We start from the raw sequence: 24,655 nt of genomic DNA on the forward strand, positions 1-24,655 counted from the left end.
TTTCATGGCAAGAATACTTTATGGAGTAAGTATTCCCAGCTGAGGCATCAGGCATACACAAGCACCAGTAACAGGTGAAAATCAATGGGATTTGAAACACTTGAGCTGGGGTGGGGCCTTCAGGGATAAAATCACCTCCTCCGGTGGCGTCTCCTTGTTGCACTGTGGGCTGATGTGCTGTTTGCTCTGTTCTTAAACACTGGCTTCTTAGAAGCTGATTTTTGGAAACATTAAATTTAATGATTTTTGCCAGCAGTTATGGTGATAGCTCTTCAATTTTTTTGGTGGCTAATGGGGCAGCGACATTGGGTCTGACTTTCCCTCAACTTTCGGGGGAAGGAGATAGAAGAAATTTTCTGCTGGAAATCACATGTGAGTTGTTTGTTTGCTTGTTTTTCAGGTTGTTTGTTTGTTTTTTTTTGGGGGGGGGGGGTGAGGTTGTTCATTTTTAGAGTCTTTAATTGAGCTATGTCAAATCAAAGAGTAACTTTTAAATTGTTCACCTTAATGCACCAGCATGGTTTATACACTGCAGTTGTGGACCATGAGTGGTCGGGAGGTGCAGGCTGCTGGAGCTGCTGCTTTCTAACTAGTGAAATATAGCAGCAGCAGCTGCACATCCTGGTTTTCTGACATTAGTTCACATCTTTTTCCTCTCAGATGCTTATTCTGCTGTACGTTTTATCTTTATGGTATTTGAGGCTCAACACCAAAATTGGAGAAGGGCCAGGAAAGCTAAGGGAAGGTACAAGCAGGTTGCCCTGGCTGATGGGTCGTGCTTTGGGGCTGTAACCTGCTGGGACAGAACAACAAGTAGTGGCACTGAAGGAGGTGATGAGGCACAACTGCAAACGTGCTGGGTTTAAAGAGGTGCACTGTGAGCACCATCCCCTGGCCCAGCACAGGGTCACGGACACTGTTCCTCTCAGGTGTTTGCCTACCTGCTTCTCAAAGCCCTCCTGTGGTAGACCCTCTGTGACTTGTTTTGGAATTTCTGTCCTTACCTGGAGAAAGCTTTCCCTGAGATCTGATTCAACTCCTTTTTTTTTTTGCCACAACTCGATCCCATGCCTTGCACTTTGGTCTGACACGTGCATGGGGAGCAGGCTTATTCTCCCCGCTGCTCTTTGTGGGTTTGCACAGGGTTTTACTTACCTGAGGCTCTTCCTGTACCGAGTGATGGGAGCATAACTAACCTTTTCTTTCTGTTTTATTTCTTCCTCTCTGTCATCTTAATACTTTCTACGCAGCTACGTGCTAGAGCTATCATAAGGCTGGAAGTCCCCCAGGGCCAACCCGGTCCCCTGGCATTGCCACCGTGGGAGAAATGTGCAGGGAAAGGCTCACTTCACACACGCTGGGGCTCAAGAGCCCCCAGACACAATGACCAACAAGAGATTGAAGCCTTTTCCTGCTGAGAGCAAAAAAACTACAGAGGGACCTCTGGAAGGTAGCACCTGGGGGAAGATATCTGCTAGGAGGGATGCCCGTGGGAAGGTGAAGCGTTAGTGCTCCACCATCATATAGTGCTGCGGAGGTGTTTGTGGCCTCAGGGCTCTGTATCAATGCAAGACAGACATGAATATTGATAATGTCACATCAACATTGCCTTCAGGGGACACCGTGGCCAAGCACATCCCATCCAGATCTTGCCTGGAGATCTCCCGGCTGTGAGAGCCCATCCCTCGCTGCAGGCTCTGCCTCAGCCTAGTGATGCCACTGGGATGGTGTCCTCCTTTGGGAACATCCCAGTGTCTTCTTCCCACCCTGCCTGTGGTCACGGTACAGAAGGCTTTGGAGCAAACCCTTCACTGAAGTTCTTGATGGTTTCTTTTTTTCCTTCCCTCCCCCAGCAAAATGCAGGTGTGATTCTCACCTGGAAAGAGCTTGAGCGAATGATTCTAAAAAACCTGGAGCTTCTTAAAGGAAGATCAGATTCACAGGAAAAAAAAAACCCTTTGACTCTCCAAAAGATTGAAATACTTCAAAGTCTAGGCTTAGGTACAAATGCCTGAAAGAGGATGTTTTCTATGAGCTTGGAGGGCATCACACGAATTGCATGGGCAGCTCTAAGTGTCGGCAGGTAGCCACAACGGTGAGCCTGGGCAAGTTTCCTATTGCAGGCATGGCCATCCCCGAGGAGCATAGCCCTGTGTGATGGGCAGGGGCCATCCTGAGGGCATGGTGACCTGCTCAGAGACAAAACCAGCATGCCTTGGCGCTCCCGTACTTTGCTCAGGCACTTTTGCGTGGGGATAGCGGGAGGGGCAGGAGAGCCCCACTGCTGCCATCAGCGGGGGGGATGCAGGTGTGGTGCTGGTTGTGGAGTCACTTAAGGAAGGGACAACAGTCCTCAAGGTGCTGCTGCCCAGTTGAGGATGAGTTCATGGGTGAGTGAGCGTTTGAGGCTTCTAAAGTGCAGTGCAGGTTATATGGTCTTTGCTGTAAACTCCTCAGGACAGAGTTCTTGTCCTTTTTTTTTTTTTTTTTTTTTTTTTTTTTTTGTTGTCTGTAAAGTGACATCTCAGCTGAGGAAACCTTACCCCTAAATATCAACTACTACTACAGGAAAACAGGAATCATGGTGAAAGGAACAGCCTATGCTCCCCTTGCCAGCATCCCATGATGGGGAGAACTTCCCATGGCCCACCATGGTCCGTCCACAAGGAAACCGCGTGGTGCTTCTGCTGGCCGTGCGCCTCCAGAAAGCACTCGCCAAAATACTACCTCCAGTGCTACAACCTGCCTCCCTCCAAATGAGACTTCCATTTATCGTTAAAGCCAAGGTGTTAATTCAGGCTCTGTTCCCAGGGGAGTCTGCAAAGCTGCTTCTGTTCAGGCTGTTGGGTGTCTTGAAAGGGAGATGGAAAAATTTCTGGGAGGAAATTTGAGGGCTCCTATATGAAGGGAGCTCTCTGGAGAAGTTCTGTTCAGCCTTACATTTGTCACCAGAATAAAACCTTCCTGGAATAAAATAGCTGCAAAAGCAGGAGTTCTCATAAGATGCGATGCTCGTTCCTCCCTAGGTTCTCTGCCCAGGGTGGAAGGTTAGAAACTACCCAATTCCTTCAAGACACTGATCCTCTAAGAGCCACCAGTGTCAACAACCAGCTCCAATGTTCACTCAAAATCAGGGAGGCACTGAGGGTGCAACACTGGAACATGAACACAGCTCGACTTCCACCAACCTTCACAAAACTTGGGCAAGACCAGACTTCACACCTGATGTTGCCCTCACAGGCAATGACTGGCATACCATGGGCACGGTGGTCCCCGTAATGTTCCTTTTCAGGTAAATCAGAGATGTCCAAGAGGTTCCTGATGGACCTCAAGGACTAGAGCCTTCCATTAATGTCTCTAAGCAGAACTAAACTGGCTTATTTACTCTTCCACTGACTTTGGCCCAATTAATTTGGATGCATACAGAATATGCTTCCCCCTGTTGGCAGTCTTATTTATTATTTTTAATCTATGCCCATAGACTAGCAAGTAGGAGAGAAAGCAGATAAAATGGAAAGAGGAACTCTCAGGAGATCAGTTGGGCTCATTAAATGTTTGGCACTCTGATTATCTGCTGGCAATGAAATGCCACTGCTATATTTTAACGTGGAATGTGATACCTTAATGTACAGGAGAATCTCCTCAGCCCACTTCTGGTACACTTGAGAGGGGAGAAATTCCATCATTTGTGACCTGGATTGTATTTTTAATGGCTGCCAAGCTAGATAAAATATTGAAATATTCACTTTTATATCGGCCCACATGAGGATTTGAGCATTTCAGGTTGTGTAACACAGCATGGCCTACTTTTGGAAGAGTATATGGAAATAGGCACAGATGTACAAAATATTGAGTAAGCAGCATATGGGTCAGCCAGTCAGTGTTAATTAGTATGGCACAACCAATTCCAGCAGAGCTAACCCAGCCCAACCAAGGAGTTGGTGTCACTTGTGTTGAATTTCATGAGTCACCTGTATTTAAAAAAATAGATGAACGCACCTAAAATAATGACGGTGATCCTCAAAGGTGGTTGAGTCCCTCAAGCAAAGGCACTGAGGATGTTGGCCTTGCAGGAATGGCTGTATCATGAGTCTGGGGCTCTCGGGGCCATCGCGTGCTTGCCTGCCTCATGGCACTGCCAGGAGAGAGTTGGGAAGAACAAGGTGTGTGCCATGATCACACCAGAAATGAGTGTCTACAGCCCACGCTGACCATCCAGGTTACTTCTCCACCAGCTTCCCAAGAAACCTGAGCAACGAGCTCCGATGTGGATCTCTCATCCCTGGAATCAAGACCGCTTCAGCGGAGCTGAGGCGGTTCAGATCCCTGGAAGAGCTGGAGCATGATGACTTCAAGCAGTGGGCAATGCCGGGAGGTTATGGGCCTGCCGACTCGGTCTGGAGTTGAGCATGTGAAATGGGTTTGGGTTACCAGGGGCTGGGAATTCCCTGAAGCAGAATGCCAACGGTGAGGATGTGCTGGGATGTTGGAAGAGGAGGGGATGCTGTAAGAACACCAAGGTGTGAGGAAATGGGGGCGAGCCGTGCTACCTGAGCCCCCGAGGCTCCCAGCTGCCCATCCGCTCTGCGGACGTGGCCTGTGCACAGGGCAGGTGAGGCCTGAGTTACGTGATTGTCGAGTGCTTTGCCATGCGACAGCATCAACCCCGGTAGAAGCACAGGCTGAGCGACTGCTGCCAATCCTGTGCGCAGCGAAGTTGCTGTGAGGTGACAGGGAAGCGGGAGGCTACAGGGGCAATCCTGACCTGCCGGGCGCCGACGGAGCCCTGACAAAGTGACCACAGTTTCACCTGACATGCACAAAGCAACCAGGGCATGAAAAGAAGCAACCCAGTCTTCCAGGGGCACTCGGGTCCTCTCCTGTTTTGGAGCTCAGCTTTGCAGAACGGGGAGAGTCACAGACTCAAGTGACGAGCCAACCTCACGTGTCCCAGAGCCCCTTCCTTGCCTTCACGTGCTGGTGGGACTCCTTGGCTCTGCCCAAGCCCCAGCTGGGTCCCCACCGCCAACTCTGCAGCCTTTTGACTGCTGTAACAGGTAACAGCAGCTCCGACAGCCTTCTGTTATTCTCTCCCTCTCACAAAGGGTTATTACTTTCTAAATTATCCAAATAAACTCAATGTCTCTTCATATACAAAGAGTATTGCGATCGCATCTATATTAATAACACTCTGCAACAAACGCTGCCAGGTGACTGCTTAAATGTTGCTCTGAATTTTTACAAGATGTCCTTCTGAACTTGCTTCAGGTCAAACCCAGCTACCTCGGCAAGGAAAGCCCATCACAAGGGGCTCTCTGCCTGGGCAGAGACACCAAGTTTTGGCTACAAGCTTTTGCAGCTGGTTCTCTGCATCTCGAGAAGGTCAACGTGAGAAACGAGAGCTCTCGGTGAGCACCAAGCGTCAGGAATTTCCTGGTCACCTGCAGTACACCATGTCTCCCTGTCTCCTTTGGTCAAGCCTGTTTCCTGGGGTTTTGCAGATGAGCTATGCCATGCGTCCTATTGCTCTGCTGCTTCTTGCCTGCCTGCAGCAGGAGTTTGGCAAAACGGGAGGTTGGGATTGATCCGTACAGCTCATCCCATACTGCTAGGTTTCCTTGTGCTGGGAGAGGCTGCTCCTCGACAGGCAGAGCGGGGCGAGCACCCGAGCAGCTTAATCCCAAAATGGGAAAATCTGGGGTTAAACCCAAGGATTTTATTTGCAGTTCCTGCACTGACAATCAGCCCTGATGAAGTCAAGGGGAGCTTTCCCTAAGGAAAGGGGGCGGGGGTGTGTGCAAACCCAGGGATGTGGCCCATGGCAGGGCATCCCCTTCTAAGCCTTTCCCTAACCATCCATGCCATCTCCCCCGTCCACGCTGCTCCTCCCTTCAAGCCCCCCGCTCAGCACCACAGCTCGCAGCCCAGATGTGGAGATGCGGGAGGTGTCATGTCCAAGGGACAAGAGACCACTGTGTGCCAGCCAAGAGAAGGGAGGGCTCTCCTGGGGATACTTCCCTGCAGCTGGGCGAGGGGTTGATCGCATCTCACCATGAAGGGTTTCTCACCAGGGGGAAAATGAGCAGGTGCTGGGGGCATCGTTCAACACTAGCACTTCTCAGGATGAATTTAAGGATCAGCCTTTCGGGTCCCAGCCATATCCTCCTACCTCCTCTACGGGTCTGGTCGCTTCTAGATAGTCAGAATACTATTTTTGTAGCCATCAACTACATGGCAACTGGGAGAGCTGGGAGGTGGGCTCAGGGCCCAGCTTCTCCCCAGAAGAGATCCAACACGGGGGACTTGGTTTTCCCCCATTCAGAGACTCGTGGTTTATGGGAACACAAGAGAGGACCCCGGGACACTGTGTTGGGCAAGTCCACGGCTGATCCTGGCCCGTTTTCTGCTGGTGGGGAACCCCTCCTGCCTCTCTGCAGGCTCTTACTCCTGCCTTGTGATATTTTCAGTATTCCCCACCCCTTCGCTCTGCCATCCCATGCCCTCTCCCTTCGTAGCTGCATGAAAAGCCTTTGATGAATCACGCTCCATTTTGACGAGCAAACTGGTATTTTCAGCGCCGTGGTGGGGGCCCAGCTCTCCAGGCTCCCCCCCCAGCGCCCACCTGCAGGGTAAGGGACAGGGCAGGATGCGGCCAGGGGGAATTAGTGCCTGGGTCTGAGCTGATCTCAATTGTACAGGCACGGTTTATGGGGCTGCAAAGTGCAAGTTGAGAATTTACCTCAAAGAGCAGCATTTTGTCTAATTAACACTGATGTGGTGTCGCACTAAGGCCAAGGGGAGCTGGGTTTGGGGAGGTTCCCTGGGCACCTCTGCTCCCTTGCTGGCAGCCCCTTTCCCCCCCCCCCCCCCCGAGCACAGCACACATGGCACCTTTCAAAGCCCAGACAACCACTGCATCTCCCTGCCTTGCCTTCACCCGTTTCTCCCAGAAAACTGGTCCTAAGGATGGAAACGGGCTCCGGTCACCAACGCTTTGGACTTCTCCAGGGAGTGACAGCACGATGGTGACCGTTCCTACGCGGCTGCGGCGAGACGTGGCGCACGGTTCTACGGGGAAGGAGGCTCCTGCTCACACACAGGCTCTGGAGCTGCCTGATCCTACGAGTGCAGGCAGCAGAGCACCCCCAAACTCAGTGCACGGCTGTCCCTGCACACCCACGGTGGCACCAGCTGTGCGATCAGGCTTCTTCTCCAGGAGCTTCTCATTAACACGTTTTAACATCTAGCTGAAAAAGCACTCTGGGTTTCCCTTCTCTAGCAAAGCACACCCAGGGCCAGTCTCTGGTCGTGCTCCGGGTGTAAATCTGGAGTAATCCTACCAACCTGCCTTCAGAGCGTTACTGAAGTCATTAAATGTGAAGGTGCTGCTAATTTCTGGTCTCACTGCCTCCGAGGTGTATCCTACCAGTGCTGCTGCTGCCCGAAGGGTTTTTGACATAGTGTAAAAGCAAAGCTCCTGAATGAGCGGGGCCGCCCGCGCTTGTTGGCATCGAGGGTTGGGGAAGGCGCCTATACACACCTGGTACGGAGCCGGGGAGCTCCGCGCCAGCCCAGCCCCGGGGCCCCTCAGTCCGACCACTCGTTATCGTCCAGCTCGGAGTCGTCGTCGGACTCGCTGTACTCCACCGCGATCCGGCGGGACAGGATCGTCGCCACGTCGTTGCCCACAGGCTCTTTTTTGGCCTCTTGTTCCCATTGCTCCTGGACTTTCCGGAGTTGGATTCCTGCGGTAGGGAATGGGAGAAGTCTTTAGGGGCAGCACGCCCAGCACCCGTGGGTGCATCCTGCCAGTTAAGAGTACTGGCGGAAACAAGATAGCTGCAGCCCTCTTGTAGGAGGAGGCACTCGACTGCAAAGCTGTGTGAGATGATAAAGCAGTGCGTGCGATTCTAAAGCTGTACAACAGAATCAAGCTCCTCCTCCGCTTCCACTTGACCTGAAGAGGTTAAACCTTCTCGAAGGTTAAATCTACCATTCGACCCCAGGATTTGCAGGAAGGGGAAATGGAAGCAGCCTTGGAGCGCATCATCCGCTGCAGGCTGGAAGGAGGCCACGCGCGCGCGAGCTGCCGGTCGTCTCCCGGGGGGGGGGGGGGGGGAGGCTGTCCCACCTCCCGTGACAGGTTTCCCCCCACTTCCTCCCTCCAACCCCCCCGCCCTGCATTTCCTTCCCTCCCCAGGTCCCACCTGGGTGCCACCATCTTCACGCATCACCTGGCCACCCAGGGCTCGACGATGCCAACGCCACCCAACTCTACGCCAAGAGGTGTTTCGCCACCGCGGTGGCAGCGTTGGGGACATGGGGGGGGGGGGGGTTGTGTGTGTGTGTGTGCGTGTGTCCCCCTCCTCCATTCCCCCGCGGCCACCCCCACCCCACCGTCACTCACCCCTGCGGATGGCTGCCAGCAGATCGCTCCGGGCGTCGCTCATGGGCATCAGCGGGATCTGCGGCTTTCGGGGCTCCACGGAGGGGGCCGGTGGCGATGCCGAGTGCGCCGGCGAGGCGGCAATGGCGGGGGGCCCTGGTGGTGGCGGGGGGGGTGCCACCGGGGGTCCCATGGGCCCGGCCTGCGGCGGGGAAGCAGAATAGGGGCCGGGGGGCGCGGGGGGTGGTGAGGGTGCGTAGGAGGGGGGGGCGGCCGAGCCGGGGGCCAGCGCCGGGGGTGCAGAGATGGGGCTGTCGAAGGCGGTCTGGGCGGAGGGGATGACGGGGGGCGGGGGCGGCGGGGCGGGGGGCACGAAGTACTCTGCCATCGGCATCGGCTGCGGGCTGCAACGGGAGGGCAAAGCCTTGTCAGCGGCGGGAGGAACAACAGCGCCCAGCCCAGCCCAGGCACCCGCCACCCAGCCCAGGGCACCGACCGGCTCAGCTGTGGCTTGGTTTGCTCTGCCACCCCCGTGTAAGCTCGTGGGGCTTTGGGGCATGCAGAGGTGGGAAGGCAGCCAACACCCCCGGGGGAAAACGGTCCCCTCCATCCACCTCGTCCCCTTATCGGGGATGAGGTTGCCCCAAAAGTGCTCCTGACTGATTTGGCTTCAGGTCTCACCAACAGTTTTGGACCACAGCGGCTGAAGAGGAGGAGGGCTCTCCCTGCTACATCAGCTCAGAAATCGGGGGGATGAGACCCCCACCGAGCCCCCCTTCCCCTGGGCATCTCTCCACCAGGAGAGAAGAAGGCAGGCTGAAGCCCTACCCGTAATCCTTGACTAAGTGAGGTCTCGGCCCGTTGAGGATAGCCTCGGGGGGCTGCGGCACGTGGGGCTGCTGGAGGCGGTTGAGGCTGTTCTGCCGGCTGCCTGCTGCCGGTGCCGGGCGGTAGACGTGCTCCTGGGGGGGTGCAGCTGCCAGCACCCCCTCTTTGTGCTCCGCCGGGGCCAGGTGGGACACCGGAGCCAGCAGCTGCGCGGGGTGGTTGGGGCTCGCCGGGTACGAGTGGTCGGCCGCGTCCGACGCGTAAGATCTACGGGCACAGGAAAACCCAAGGGTTGTACGCCTGGGAGGGGGGTCAGCTGGGCAGGGAGAGTCGGGGGTACATGGGTTTGGGAGTATTTTTGGGGTTGAGACAACAAAACAAAAAACGGCCACAAAAATAGATATACAAGAAAGCGGAGAGATAGCAGAGGGGAGGAGGACACCAACACAGCTGAACCAGTCTCTTCCCTTAGCTGCTAAATGGAAAGTGCCCTGATTTTATCCCGACACCAATGCTGCTCCTGAGGTGCAGGGTGCGACCCCGGGGGCACCAGCTGTCCCTGAAGCTACCACGGGTTTTACAGCTTATCACCCCAACCCTGCTGCAGGCAAAACGTCCCCCCAAAGACGGAGAAGAAGAGAAAAGCGAAGAAGAGCCGGTGAGCTGAACACGTAGTAGGTAAAACCTGCCTGTTATCTGGGGACAGTGATCCTTCCGATGACGCCATGTGATAGGGGGATGGTGAGAACCTGTTATCAGGTCGAAACTCTTTATCATATGCCATCATGTTCCACTCCAGGCGCCGGTTGCGGGCTTTCCTCACTTTCTTCACCTCCCGGGTAGAGTCCTCCACCAGCCGCTGCTCCTGGGGACACACAAAAGCCGCGGCTCCATCTTCAGCCCAGCTCCTCCGGACCGTGAGTGGTACCCAGGGAGCATCTCCCAGCCCCGCTGGGTTACCCCCCAATGAGGGGGAGCGCGTGGGATGCCCCAGGAAGGTGACCCTCCCCCAGGGTCACCTTCAGCCCCAGCTCCAGTCACCCCAGTGCCCCCCACCTGCCCGTTACCTTCTGCCTGCGCTTCTCCTTTCTCTTATCTTCCGTCGCCTGTAACATTTTCTCCTTCCATAAGTTGAAGAAGTAGGAGGGGTCCGTGTAAAATTTGAGGCCGTCCTTTTTGTCATCCCTGAGGAGTTGGGAAAGGAGGAGGGGGGTTATCAGCCACAGGAGAAGACCCTCGCTTCCCCTGCACAGGGGGATTTGGGAGGATCACGGCCATCATCTGTTGCCCCACCGCGAGTATGTCCAACACAGCGGTCACCACCTGCAGTACAACTGCGGGGGGTCACTCATCCCAAGGGCCCTACACAATGGGAATGGTGGCACAGCAAATTTGCCCTCACCAGGCAGCAAACGGGGTGTACCTCTGATGGCCCTCCTGGAAAAAGGGCCCCCCCAAGCCCCCCTAGGCCCGCCTCGGTCACCCCAAGGAGCGATGCGCCGGCCACCCTACCTGTAGGGCGTGAGGATGTTGAGCGGCGGGGGCTTGTCGCAGCGCTGGTACATCTCCATCACCGGGTTGGGGATGGAGTTGCGAGACACGACCTGCTGGTTCTGCACCGTGGAGCTCTTGAAGGCTTTCCGCATGTTGATGTCCTGCAGCGAAACTGGGGGCACGGGAAGGAGAAGGGATGCAGGGGTGGCCTCAGCCCCCCCAAAGCGGGCACGGCGGGTGCTCAGGCCCCAAGCCCGTGCCTCCCACCCGCTGGCACCCGGCCGTCACCCCGAAACAGCCCCTCACCTTCCTCCACGGTGGAGTCCAGCTGCGTCACCTTGATGACCAGCAGGTCCACCCTCTCCTGCAGCGAGTTCATCCGCATGTAGAAACTGTTGGCTTCGTTGAACAGCTCGCCGAAGATGTCCTCCGCGTGCCTGCCTGGCAGAGGGCAACACGCACCCGTCACGGGCGAGGGCAGGCAGCTCCCTCCCAGCCTCCCCACCGGCTCCGTGGGGCTCTCTCCCCAGCTTCGGGTTTTTGGGAGCTGAGCTTCCTCCCCTCGCAGACCTGGCGAAGCGCCGCACGGCGGGAGGGGAGCACAAGCCACCTGCCCCCCTCCACACACCAGCATCCTTTTCAGCAAGAGCAGTACCACGGGAGGCACCAAACCGTGGCGGTGCTCATCCTAAAATGAGCCTTCGGATCTACCAGGGCAGATGCCAACAAAAATCTACCATCACCCGCTGGCCTTGCAGCATCACCCACAGAAACCCAGCCCTGAAGGTGGAAAATCGAGAGCAGGGCAGCGGGGAGAGGGCTGCAGCAGGGAGAAGCTGCGATTTGTTTCACTTTAGCAGTTTTTTTTCCTGCAGCACTCAGTGCATCACTGCGATAGCTCTTTATTACAGCTATTCTCATCACAGGGCTGAGCAGAGCGTTGCTGACACCTGCAGGCCACAGCACCCACTTCAGCCCAGCACCCAGCCCAGCCCAGCACCCAGCCCATCCCACCCCAGCACCCATCCCATCCCATCCCCGCACCCAGCCCATCCCAGCACCCAGCCCAGCCCAGCCCAGCACCCCAGATCCTCAGGGTCTCCTCCAAAAACACATATCAAACAGCTCCCTAGATCAAGGCGCTTTTGATATCTGCTCAGCTGTTTGTATTTGATTTCCTTTTCCCCTGGACGGGGTAGCCATGGCCTGAGCACCCGTGGGTGCTGCTCCTGCAAGCCACCACGCTTCCAGCAGCTCCCTAAATACCAGGTTTATTTTTCTGGAAGTATTTTAGAGGGGAATCTAGTTTTAAAGAGGGGAAGAAGAGAGGGAGCCCTGAAGAGTCTGCGTTTCTCTCCTTATTTTAAGTATTCAGCAGTGAAGTAGGTTGCCTCTATTAAACCTGGCATGTGCAGGGCTCTTGTCCTCCCCTTTTCTGCTGAAATCAGTCTCAGGGCAGAAAGACAGACGAGGATTTAGACCCTTTATGTAGACCTCTCTTTCTCATAAGGCTCTAAGGTGAGAAAAAATAGGTTGGGATTTTTTAATCTTTGCCTGACCTTCCTATTTCTGGCCAAGTCAAAAAGCAAGGGGCTCGTGAAGGCTTTCCATCCCCCCCTGCACAGACCAGCTACGGGTGGAAAATGGCTCTTAAAAAGGTCACCAAGTCCCCACGTTGGGCTTGGCCCTGAGCATCCTCCTTTTTTTATTAGCTGGATAATTCCCACAGAATTAGGGGTGGCTGCAACCGGCACAGCTCTCACGGAGCTCCCATTTCTTAGAACAAGCAACCGCAGCATCCCACCGGCATCCCACCGGCATCCCACCAGCATCCCGCCACCCCATCCCCGTTCCACGCCGGGGTCGCTGTGCCGTCACTTACTGAGGCTGCCCAGCTGCTTGATGATGGCAGCCAGCGTGCTGTTGGTGACACACTCCAGCTCACTCGTCACCCCCTCGGGAAGAGCCCCCCGGCATAAGTGCCGGGGCTCGATATTCCTCTTCACCAGCGGCATCCTGCCGGTAAGCCCTCACGCCTCTCCTGGGCAAAGGAGAAAGAAAGAAAAAAAAAAAAGAAAATACACAGCTTTTGTCAGTTGTCTATTGTTTCTCCCCACTCCTGCTCTGCCTAGGGAACTCATCCTCCCCACCCCGGGATACAGGGGGTGAGCCCGCGCAGAGGCAGCCAGGCTTTTCCATGCTCTGTGGGTGCAAACCTCCAGCTGCCGGCACGCACACGGATGCCAGGATGAAGGTGAGGACCACGTCAGGGCCCTGTCCCTACGCTTGTGCTCCGCTGACAAGCCACCGTGCCCGGGGAGCCTTTCCCCCTCACCTTCCCAGAGCTTGACCCAGGAACAAACCAACCCCCCACGTGCTGCAGCCCTTCAGCCGGCCCCGAAAAGCCTCATCCAACCCAAACAGCGGCCAGAAGCGAGCAAGCGCTTGTAATGCCATTATTTCCAGCTCACTGCAGAGCTCTCCGGGGTTTTATTTGTGCAGGCACCACACAGGGCCAGCTCCCCCCTGCTCTCCGCAGCAGCCCTGCGTGTCCCCCCAGCTCCGGCGCCGTCCCTGCCTGCAACGGGGATGGTTCATTTTCTACAGGAGATGTCGGGAGGTGCCCGCACCCAACAGCCTCATCTCCAGCGAGAGCACCCGTGGGAAGGATGAGGGATGGGTACAGTGGGGTGGGGGGTGCTGGGGGTAGGTTAACCCCGTTGACATAAAGGGCAAGTGGTGTGAAACAGGCTGGGAAAGGGGAAAAAAAAAAAAAAAAAAAAAAAAAAAAAAAAAAAGGAGAATTTATTAAGCTCTCCTAGGGTGCTGCAGCCTGGGACAGGGACATGGACAGGCACAAAGCAGGTGGTGACCCCACAGGCTTGCACAAGGGGGTCTTACATGACATGAGTGCATCTGGCCTCAGCTCCACTCCCAATACAAAGGCTTTAGCTGATGGTTTTAGCATTGAAATCACCATGAATTGGATCGCTGGCTTATAAGGACCAGCAAGCACAAACAGCCTTCCCAGCTCCCAGATGCAGTGAGCTGAATCCCCCTGTTTCACACCCCACCTTTCACAAAACCCCGCTCTTGCTTTGGCAGCAAAGGAAAACCAGCTTCCGAGCAGAGCCATTAATAGCTGGGAGCGGAGCAGCCGGGCACCGACAAGGGAGCCAGCAATTCTGACCATGAACGGAGCCAGAAATCTGCAGAGTTCACATTTTTTGGCCCCGGGAGCGTTAGACAGAACAGTTTCCCATTGATAGCACCCGGCCAGTGCTCCCGTCCCCCCGCCAGCACCACCAGCTCCTCCGCAGTTTTCAAATGCAAATGCAAGCTCCCTCTATGAGAGTCCAAAACTTGTTTCTAAATCACTCATATCAAGCTTCCCAAAGGGCTGATTGTGCTCCCGGATCCATATATACTGGGGGGGGGGGGGAGGGTGGTGTGTGAATGGCTGGGCTCTGCTCTGCCCCGGGGCAATCAGGGCGCCGGGGGAAGGACCCCAACCCTGAACCCTCCTTAGGGTTACGTGATGCTTTGGGCTCAGAGCAAACTGCGTGTCCTGCGGCACTTCCCAAAGTCACTGCACGCCGACGGCGGGGCTGGTACTGTCCCTGGCTCCCAACAAAACCAAGAGGCTTCTGCCAGCTCGTTATTTTTCGGCTGAGAAAAATGTGATGGAGTTTGCAGGGGAGGCTCTGGATACCTGCTGGTGGACGTCTGCTCTGGCCACACACAACTCCCCTTTCTGGGCTCCCCCCGAGCACCCCCCAGGGCCACGTAAAGGGATGAGCAACGCTGGTAGCTTCACTCCAAACTGGCTTTGAGAAGTTTTTAAGTGTCACCCCAAAATCCACACTCAGAGGCTGAGCCCCAGCACGTCCCCATGGGGGGGGGTTACCCTAAAGCAGTGGCTGCAGGGACGGGAGGGTGTGGGGCAGGTCGGTTAATGAGTTGTTTGGGCCCAGCAATTAGAAAAAGGGAACAAAGAGCCATTCTCAGCATGCGCCTGGGACACGGCCACTGACACCCGGGGATTTTTTGTCCTCACGCAGGGGGGCCGGGGAGGAATTGGGGCCACCCGCGCCTCCATCCCCCATGGGGACCCCAGAGGGGAATGAAGAAAAAAGGATTTGAGGTCTGAAACTCTTCACAGCAGGGACAGACTTGAAGAGGGGTGGAAGGTGGGTACATGGTCTGACAACAGCATTTGAGACCATGCCATGGGAGAGTATTCCTGGAGAAAAGAGATCCCTTTAATCTCCCTCCAAAAAGCCCTAACAAGACTCAGACCCTGCAGCAGAAGAAAGCAAGGCAGACTTAGGCACACGTTTTTAGGCTAGGATAACCGGGACAGGAAATTTTGGCTGAGCCACAGGAGAAGCTGCTTTTTAATCTCCCCAATTCACGGCTGCTAACTGGAACACAGGGATTAGAAACCCCTCGCGCGACAAGCGTCACCTCAACCTGCTGTAACAGCATCCCTCGTGCGCCGGCGGCACCAAACCTCCGACTTCTGGGTAGAAAACCCAACTTCTGACCTAAAACCCACGATCTCAAGGCCTGCCCTGACTCAGGGGACCAAAGCGCTTTGGGTGGGGACGGGCTACACGTGACACCAACTTAATTTCTGTCCTCTCGGGCATGTCTTGCTGACACCCACCAAGAGGCTGTGCCCAAATCCTGAGCACTGGCGGCTTGGCCTGAGTCCCAGTGAAGGGATGCTCAGTTACGTTCAGTGCTGCTCCTGCTCTTGCTGAAATTTCGGGTAATTTCCAAGCCTTTGAGGGGGTGATTTCGGTGGCAGGTCCTCAGACCTTCAGGAAGGGGATCTGCTGAGCCCAGCGGTGACTTCCTGGTGCAAGGGGGAGAAGCTCGAACATGGACAGAGTTTGGCCAAGAGCAATTCATGATTTCTTCCATCCATGTGGCCATACCAGACGCTGCCTCAGTGCTCAGCACCGCGGGCCATCGCCAACGCACGGCGTGCACCGGGCTCGGCAGCAACCACTGGGGCACTCCCAGTACAGCCCAGCTGGGTATGGCCATGCAACCAGTAAAGCCACATCTGGGCAGCTGCAGGGCCAAATCACCACCTTCTACTACTACTACTACTAGCCCTTGATGGCCCTGAGCAGCCTCACCTGCGACTCACACCCCACCCATGGGCCCAGGAGGTTATTTAAGCTCAGCTGGGGGTGCTAGCCCTGCTCTAAAGGATGAGGCTAGTCTCCAGTTCTGCTCCTGGCTTAACGTGTGCTGCGGTGACCTTGGCCTTGTGCTGCAAGAGCACGGCTGGGACGGGAGCAGCTGGGAGGTTCCGTCAGCGCTGCCAGAGAGGAAACTTGATCCAGAGCAGGTGGGATGTCCGGCCTCGGTGTCCATGCTTGGGTGGGACCTTGGGAAGGGTTTTCCACCTTGCTGGGCTGCTCCAGGTTTGGCGGAAGGTGGCTGACCCTGGGCTGGGCTCTGCTGTGAAGTGCCTGCTCTGGCACGGGTTCCTAAAGTCTTCCCTCGGGATACGCATGTCTAATCTCACTGGCGATGGCTGCTCGTAGGTGGGGATGAGCTCTTCCCCTCCCCACCTTGCTCCTGCCCTCCTCGCCGACTGTGGCTCAAGAAACATGCCAGCCCTTGAAGGTTTGGGTCTTTCTTTCCTCTCTAGCTGAGAGTGTTTTCGGGGATGCAGCCGATGGCAGCGCAGCCCAGCACTGCCCCTCCGATCCCACCCTTCAGCTGCTTTGGGACAATGGCATAAGCCCCCACGATGCTTCAACATCCAAGCCCCACTCAAGTTGAGGTGGTTATATGGGCTTTTCCAACCATCTTCATCACAATTTGCTTCTCTTATCTCTCATGAAACAGCTGCTCTGTGGGTGCAGGACTCAAAGGTGGAACCTCAACCCGCGAAACCTTCTTGCGATGACCTGAGCCTTCCCGTTTCTCTGCGCATCTACAGGGTGTTGTTGTAGGGTGAGCATCTCTTCTGGTGGGTCTGGGAATATCGGCTGCATTCTGGTATTCCTTATGTGGACTAAAATCCACAACATTTTGTTGTCTCCTGAGTGGAAGCGAGGAGCCCTTGGTGGGATAATCAGACTCCAGGAGGAGGAAAACAGGAGCCATAAACTCGGCAGGAATTTCCTGGAGGTGGAAGGCAGGAAAAGTGGGACTGGCCAGGGGCTTCCCGGGAGCAACTGTCATGGTGCAGGCGCACTGAGGGGGCTCTCCCATCGCTCGTCTTCTCTCCTCATCTGTTGAAAGAGCCAGTAACTCTCAATCTTGCCGTACAGGGAAGCGTTGTGGGTGAAAATCAGCAGTGACAGCCACAGCTGTCAGGCCAAGGAGAGACTTGCTGCTGCTGCTGATGGTAACTGCAAAGCATCTGCTTCTCCACGGTGTGTAGCTGCTTCCCCAGCCAGCAAAATGCCGTTTCCATAGCACACAGGCCAAACCTCCTCAGCATCTTGCTGGGGCAGTGGCACTGACCCCCCCCCCCCGAGCTGACTGTGCTCCGGGTGATGCTGCTCAGCCCAGTTTCCCTCTATCGCTCTGTCTAGTGGGGAACAGCTCACAGCAGGCAGTGCATGGGACTGCGGGGTGGCTCGCTGCCCTCTCTAACCTGCAATGAGCCTCGGTGTTCCCCTCAAATCCACCCCGATGCCTGCTGTATCCTACCCGAGCTGGGCACCAGCTTGCAGAGATGCAGCTTCCCACCTGCTTCCTAAAGCAAGCAAAGGAGCTTGGAAGGGAACAGTGTCCAGCTCACCACTGCCCCAGCAAAGATCGGATGAGATGCCCAGGCAGGGGAGGTGATGAGACCAGAAATGAGCTTTATCTCCTGCCTTAAGCAGCTGATTTTTCCCAAGGAACAACCAGCAAATTGACCACAGCTTCCCAAACCCCAGAGCTGCTGGGGCTACTGAGGAGCAGCCCCTGCTTTCCCAGACCATGAAGAAGTGCTGCCCCAGACCATGACTGCCAGCCCCCCGGTCCCTGCAGACCAGGCTGGTTGTGTGATTTGCAGATGCTGGCTCCCAGGTGATCCCTGCAGCTGGCTCCTTCCAGATGTCATCCTTCATCTCAGCAGCCATCACATCTGGCAGCGTAAGTCCTTGGGGTCTGTTGGGGGCAGAAAAGCATCTCTCATTTCGTAAAACGGTCCAAAAAATGGAGTTGCATGTCCAGCCATTGCTCCTTATATTCTTTGCAATAGCTTTTCATGTGTCTAACTGTCTCATCAGCTTTGCTGCACCCCCAGACCCACTCGCCCTCTCCCCCTGGGCAGGGGATTGAGCTGTGACTTGCAAAGCCAAGCTGGATTCCTGCAGTGGTGTCCAAAGTGGCCTAAAGGATCACGCATGCTCTGGATGGCCATGCAAGGAGGGACAGGCTGGGTGACAACATGTTTCTCAGGTGCTGGCTAATCCCTGTTGACAGATGTTTGGTTTGATAAGTGCCTGATACCTGCAGTCACAGCCCCAGGGCCCTGCTTATTGCATGAGAGAGAGAAGTCCTGCTCTTGCCACCTTCCTTCACTGGGCCAGAAGGCAATTTGGGGGTTGGCTTTCTGTGGGTGGGTGTTCCCTGTAGGAGAAACCTGGATTGGGAATGGAGCCGTGGCAGAGATGAGCAGAGCTGGGCTGGGAAGGATGTCCATGTTGCACGCTGTCAGCTCGCAAAAACAAATCAGCCGTCGAGCTATCCTCAATGCCTTCCGTGACGGTGTCGAAGCACGGCACCCGACCGGCTGGACGGTGTGTGAAGCAGCAGCTGAGCTTGCACAAGGTGGCCAAGGGAAATCTAATTCACCCTCACAGCCTGGGTAAGTGTGCAGTGAGCACAGCCACGCCAAATGCCTACAGACTGGGAGTTTGGGTCAGCCCCTGCAGCTAAACTCGGTTCTGAGCCAAGATTTGGGGGCAGACCGTTTGCTCGGCCCTTGCAATCAAAGTTTGTACCCAAACTGGGCACCCCAGGGTGCTGCTGAGCCCTGAGGACCAGACCCTGCCAGGAACCAGAGGCTTTTGCAAGAGAGCAAAAGCTTTGGTCAGTTGGAGCCAGGGTAGTACAAAAAAACCAAAGCGGTATATTGAAAGTCTAATATCCTGGACCATAAGACAAAAAAAGTTTACGAATGAGTATCAAAAGAACAAGAAGTGCCAGATCTTGCAGTGCCAGTTCAGGACAGCAACCTGTGTTTTGGCACAGGCACCCTAGGAATGGCAAGGTGGAGAAGGGCTGCGGGGGCAGGAGGCACAAGAAGTCCTGAAATACTGAAAGGAGAAACAAAAAAAAAAAGCTGACTCTGGAGTCAGGAAAAGGACAAGAGGTGGAGGTGACACTCAGCAGGGCTCATAGGTGCCTGAAGGAGTTTGTCCTGTGGAGTCTGGCAGGACGGATCTGGTAAAGGAGAGGGCTGAGAAGGATCCCCGAGGGTGTGAGATGTTTCAGAGCAGACAGAAATAAGTGGTGGCTGCAAAAGCAGCAGGCTTTTGAGCTGTTGATTTGTGGAGCTCTGCTACAGGGCATGCTGGAAATCGGTGCAGGGGAGGGTTCAAGGAGCAACAGGACAAACCTGCAGAGGACAGACAGGGCCACCAGCAGCTACCTAATGGTTGAGGGGCAACTTCTGGCTCAGGTGGCCCTAAACTCCTGCTTCTCAATAGCAGATGTTTGGCCACGAACAGCTTTGGAGGGAGAGCAGAGCCTATAGCCTATAGGGGCTGAAGCTTTCATCTCTCAGAAAAAAAAAAATGAACCAGCAAAAACTGTGCAGGTGGCTCTTTGCAATGCAGAGAAACCTGCTTGCTAGAGCTGGATCAGATCTGCTGATGTATTTCACACAAAATGGAGTGTAATTTGTACTGCAAGGACTCATTGCTCTAATTTATGAAATGCATCTGCAACCACTTTTTAATTTGTTGGTAGCCCAAATGACTGCGAACACTACCAGCATGACAAATGTCATTGCTTTGTGTGAAGCTGATAATCACTTCAGAGCTATTGTCCAAAGGTTAATTAAATATATTAAAACGGGCTGGATCACGAGCATTCCCCTGGCTTAAAATAAACCAGAGGGCAGATCTCCAGTGAGTAAATTCTCATGACTGAACTGAGGCAGATGGGCATGGGAGAAGCAATGCCACTGCCTGCCCTCTCCTTGAGACCTCTGCACCCAGAAAAACTCTGGCTTTAAAAATGGTCTGGGGCCATGGACAGCATTCCAGCCTCGTCCCCAGGGAGAAGGGCTAGCACATCCAATGGCAAAGCATCGAGTGGCAAATTGCCTTGGGGACTCAAAAGCCCCGGGATGTGGGATGCAGTTTCTGGTCCCCCATCAGCAGGCTATCGGCTTGGGGGAGGCTTGAAGCCGGGGCTGTGGACTCACGGCTCCCGCAGCTCACGTGAAATGAGTTGAGAGATCTCAGCCCTGATCCCGGGTGGCCCAGAGGAATATTCGCCGTCGGCCAAGGAAGGATTGGAACTGAGCTGCAACTGCAGGGAAAGGGTCAGGCCCTCCAGCCAAAAGCGGGGAGGGAGCTGGGCGCCTGGCTGGACCTGGGGCAGAGCTGCATCGCTCCCTGGGTTGGGGCTGAATCGGTGACCCGTGCCCCACCGGGAAGGCACATCGCCCGCCCCGGCTGGGACCGCTGCCTGCACCTCTCCTCCGGTCCATCTGCAGCTCTCCTCCTCTGCTAACTCAGCCAAAGGCAGCTCTACCACGGCTAACAACTGCCAGGAGGCTTCAGCGAACAAACACTTCACAGCAAAGTGCAACATAACGTTAAATCACAGCTAAAAATATTCCTAAAGAGTTTTATTAGTAAATGCCACAGTCTTTTTTTTTTTTTTTTTTTTTTTTCCCCCCTCGCTTCTACTGCAAAATGTTTCAGCTCTAGGAACAGCACTTGACTAAATTGCCTCTAAATCACAAACGCTTCTGAAAGCTGGGCTCTGCAACACCAACCTTCGCCAAAACGCCTGCTGAGGGAGGATGCCATAAATGCAACTGCCTCGCTACCTTGGGGTTAGTATAAAAAACTCGTCCTGCTGAGTGTCTGGTTTAAAACAAACAGGCTCCCGAATGCTTTTGTCTAAATGATGCTTCTTTGCAGGTTTGCAACTAGCAAGCACCGTAAATTGGCAAGTGGGTTTTCAGGCGGTTGTTTTCCCTGGGTTTTAGTTGATGTGGGGTTTGGGGTCCGTTGTTTGATTTCTTAGAAATGGGGAGCCCTCAGTGCCCCCAGCACTGGCCAAGGAGCTAACGGCCACTACATCGTATCCTTCCCATCCCACAGAAGCTGCTGCCAGCCGCCGGACACAACCACCTTTTGGCTTCAGCTCTGCTTCGGATACAAACTAAACCCATGCAAATGCAACGCCTGGGTAACTCTAATGCTGACAGGAGGAAGGGGTGGGGAAAAAAGGTGTGGATGAAACTATACATGATCCTCCTCCACCATCTTTCAGCTGCTCCGCACGTGGCTCCTGTGCCGGGACCACCTGGGAACGGCGATGCCCACAATCTTCAGAGAAAGAGGCAGGGGATGGGGTGGTGGGAACAGCAGCACAGATCCCAGCTCTGTTTTGGCTGGAAAAGATCCCCGCTGGCCCAGGAATCATGTGTTGTTTTTAATGACTCTTTATCACCAAAGGAAAATCTTCAATGACTTTTTTTTTTTTTTTTTTTTTCCTTTTGTGCTCAGCTCATTAACAGAAGGATCTCTCTCGCTCGCTGGTGGTTTGTGTGAGCAGGACGCTGCTGAACAAACCAGCCTTATTCTCCTCAACATAGAAGGCGCTTTGATAAACCCAGGAAAGCTTCGGCGAGCAGCAAGGGTCCTTCTGGAAACCCGGCACTCGTCGCCTTTGGGAACGGCCGCAGGACCAGCATCTCCAGCCACAGAGTGCTCCCAGCCAGCTCAAACACAGTTCTCTGCCTGGGCCGTGCCGAGTGCCCGGGCAGCCCCTTCCTGGGATGATATTGCTGCTTCCCCGGCCGGTGCTGAACGTACAGCCCTGCATAAATCTGGGGGGGGGGGGGGATGTGGGGAATCAGGGGCAGCTCCTGCCCAGGAGCCGGTTGCATCCCCTCTGCTCACCAAGACGTGCAAAACGCTGGGGCTCTCGCCCGTGGGGTGCAGCTCAGAGGGTGGCTTTTTGGATGAGCAGCACTGCAAAAAAAAAAAAAAAAAAAAAAAGGCAGTGTTGCTTTTTTTTTTTTTTTTTTTTCCAAATTTTAACACTTTTGGCTTGAGGGCTGTTGTTCGTAACTTGTCAAGATCTTGGCATCCGCAGCTGATTTGTCATCTACCATAAAATGGAGGATGAGCATCTTCAGTTCAGAACTGGGCCAAATGAGATGACAGCTCAAAGCAAAATATGCTTCATCTCGAGTTTTCTCCGTGGGCTTCAGCTCCTCGGGAAAGCAGCGGGCATTCGGGGTCTAAGTTGCATCACAGGCGTTATGTGTAAGAGCCCTTAGCATGCTCCGCGTTTGCGACAGAAAAGCACGGTGCACATTAACCTTGTAGCTGCCAGATGAAGTTTTGCTGGACTGACGCTGTCTTCAACCTCCCCTAATCACCGAGCTGTTCAACCTGTTACAGAGGATGCTACTGCGATACAGAAATGCCATCAAAATGCCTTATTTTTTTTAAAAAAAAAAAAAAAAAAAGCCAGCAACCTTTCTAAAACCCAAGCAACAAGAGGCAGCAAAGGAGGGGTGTGCCTTGGCACGCCGAAGTTTTGAAGATGAATTATTAATTCTGACATTGCTTATCTGCCCGTACATCCAGGTCCTGAGCTCCCCCCCTCCGGCAGCGTAGCCGGCAGCTGGATGCCCGGAACCGCAGACAAAGCGCCCACAAACTACACTAAAAAGCATCTTAATCCAGAGGTATTTTATCGCGCTGACACCACCACGAGGCAGCAAGAACTCGAGTTTTAAGCGATAAAATTAAAGCTCCCTGCAAGTAGCTGAATCACCGAGCGTGGAGGCCCAGGCTCTGCACCCTCGGAGGGGTGTTTGGGGGTGGGGGGGCTGCCTGCAGACTGCCTGGGGGGGGGGGGGGCACTACTGAGGGAGCTCCAAACCCTGGGGTGGGGGGGGGGGGACATGCATGGCAGGTGGCACCAGGCTTCTGCCCTGCTCAGCCCTGTCCCCTCTGCTGCCCCAGCCTCACACCAAGGCTGCAGCACCCCAGCCCCTCCATGCCCCCCCCCCCCCCCACCATTCCCCAGCCGAGAAGTGCTGAGCCCTGCCCTAGGCTGGCTATAGGTGCCTCTCCCTGCACAGGCAACTGTGGGCCCAGCTTATCCTCCCCGATGATGTAAAAATGGAAAGCAGCGCTGGATCCTCCCTCCCCAAGATGTAAGGATGTAAAGTGATGCCCCCGCCCCCCAACGCAAGGGTGCAGAGCAGCCAGGTACTCCCCCCCCTCCATGCAGGAGTGCAAAGTGACAGCACCCACCCCCCACCTCCAGCATGCAAAGGTGCAAAGAGGCCTGGCCCCCCCCCTTCCCCCACCTCCTCGCAAGGTTGTAAAGCTGCTAGGATTCCCCTGTACAAGATGCAAAGCGATCCCCCCCCCCCCCCCCCCCCCCCCATGCAGAGATGCAAATATCCCAAGTGATTTGGGGATATCCCCCCCCCCCCCCGCGATGAAAAGGTGCCTGACTCCTTCCTCTCCGTGCAAAGGGGTAAAACGGTGGAGGATCCACCCCCGCCGAATAAATGCAAAGTGAGGAGTGACCCCCCCACACACACACGCAAGGCAGCTCGGACACCCCCCTCCCAGTGCAAGGATGCAAAGCGACACGCACACACCCCCCCCCCCCCCCCCTCCCCACGCACGGCTGCAAAGCTATGGGGGACATGCCTGCAATACAGGGGTGCAAAGCGGTGGAGACACACACACACCCCCGCGCCCCCCCGCAAGGATGCGGAGCGGTGAGGGATCCCCTCCATGCAAGGGTGCCCCCCCCTCATCTCCCCAAGGATGCAAAGCCATGGGGGACCCCAATAAAAAGGCTGCAAAGCGCCTCCCCGACGCCCCGCGATGGTGACACCCCGCCCCCCCCCCCCCCGCAAGCTCACACATTTGGGGGGGGGGGAGGGGGAGACCCCCCCCCCCACCACCTTCCCCGTGGTGCCGCGTCATTCCCGCATCCCTCCCCCCGCTCACCTCCGCCGGTTTTTTGGGGGGGTGGATGGGCGGGAGAGGCGGCGGCGGGGGGGGGGGGGTGGCGGGGGTCTCCCCGCGGGGCTGTGCAGGGCTGCGGCGGCCGCCGCGCTCCCCGCTGCGCGCCTCTCCGCGCCGCTCCGCAGTGCGCGCACGGCGCATGTGCCCCCTCCGCCCCGCTCCGCCCCGCTCCGCACGGGCGGCCCCGGTGCGCGGGGTCGGCCGTGGGGACCCCACCTCTCTCCCTTATAACTTTGGGGTGCGTTTTGGTTTATTTTGTTTTTATTTTGGTTTGGGGGTTTTTTTGTTGTTGTTGTTGGGTTTGGGTTTTTTTTTTTTTTTTTTTAATATAGATAAATACCTAATTTCCCACGGTTTCGCAACCTGGCCTTGCCATAAACTGAGGGTTTAGATCACCCAGATGGAAATCCTTAAGCTGGCAAGATGAAGAGCTGAGAGGATGCTCCGCTAAGATGGGGAACGCTTTGTGCATCATCTTCGGTTTCGGCGTCGCCACCGTCTCCTTCGTGCTCCCGTGACGTCCCTGGGTCCCCCCCCCGCGCCAGGGTGGTGACCTGGCTGGTGGCTGAGCCCGAGAACCGGAGCAAGCAAACCCCCGTCCACCCCAGCTCACCTCCCATTACCCAACTGCTGCTGCCCGTGGATTTTCGGTCCTCTCCTTGGTCGTGCCCCGGAGCCAGCGCCGGATGGACCACGCTGAGACATCATTTGATGCGAAGGCTCGCACGGGCTT

The 24,655-nt window shown here is 55.5% G+C and overlaps 1 protein-coding gene across 6 annotated transcripts; it reads right to left on the bottom strand.

The window, feature by feature from the left end:
- Positions 1-389: 389 nt before the first annotated feature.
- On the bottom strand, positions 390-23,949 carry LOC116959279 (wiskott-Aldrich syndrome protein family member 3-like). Of its 6 annotated transcripts, none has more exons than XM_042807279.1 (9): positions 23,905-23,949; positions 12,591-12,749; positions 11,015-11,149; positions 10,727-10,880; positions 10,282-10,399; positions 9,904-10,079; positions 9,215-9,481; positions 8,408-8,790; positions 390-7,745 (listed from the first exon to the last, which is right to left on the bottom strand). In XM_042807279.1, the coding sequence occupies exons 2-9, from the start codon at positions 12,721-12,723 to the stop codon at positions 7,588-7,590; spliced, it is 1,524 nt and encodes a 507-aa protein (XP_042663213.1). In that variant the 5' UTR covers positions 12,724-12,749; positions 23,905-23,949; the 3' UTR covers positions 390-7,587. The 6 variants fall into 6 exon arrangements, with proteins under 6 accessions (XP_042663213.1, XP_042663217.1, XP_042663214.1 ...); XM_042807283.1 differs by lacking the exon at positions 23,905-23,949 and adding an exon at positions 22,245-22,263; XM_042807280.1 differs by lacking the exon at positions 23,905-23,949 and adding an exon at positions 17,719-17,835.
- Between the last annotated feature and the right edge of the window lie 706 nt (positions 23,950-24,655).

This window comes from Tyto alba, unplaced genomic scaffold, assembly GCF_018691265.1.
Source record: "Tyto alba isolate M040663 unplaced genomic scaffold, T.alba_DEE_v4.0 Super-Scaffold_5, whole genome shotgun sequence".
Classification (NCBI taxonomy): Eukaryota; Metazoa; Chordata; class Aves; order Strigiformes; family Tytonidae; genus Tyto; species Tyto alba.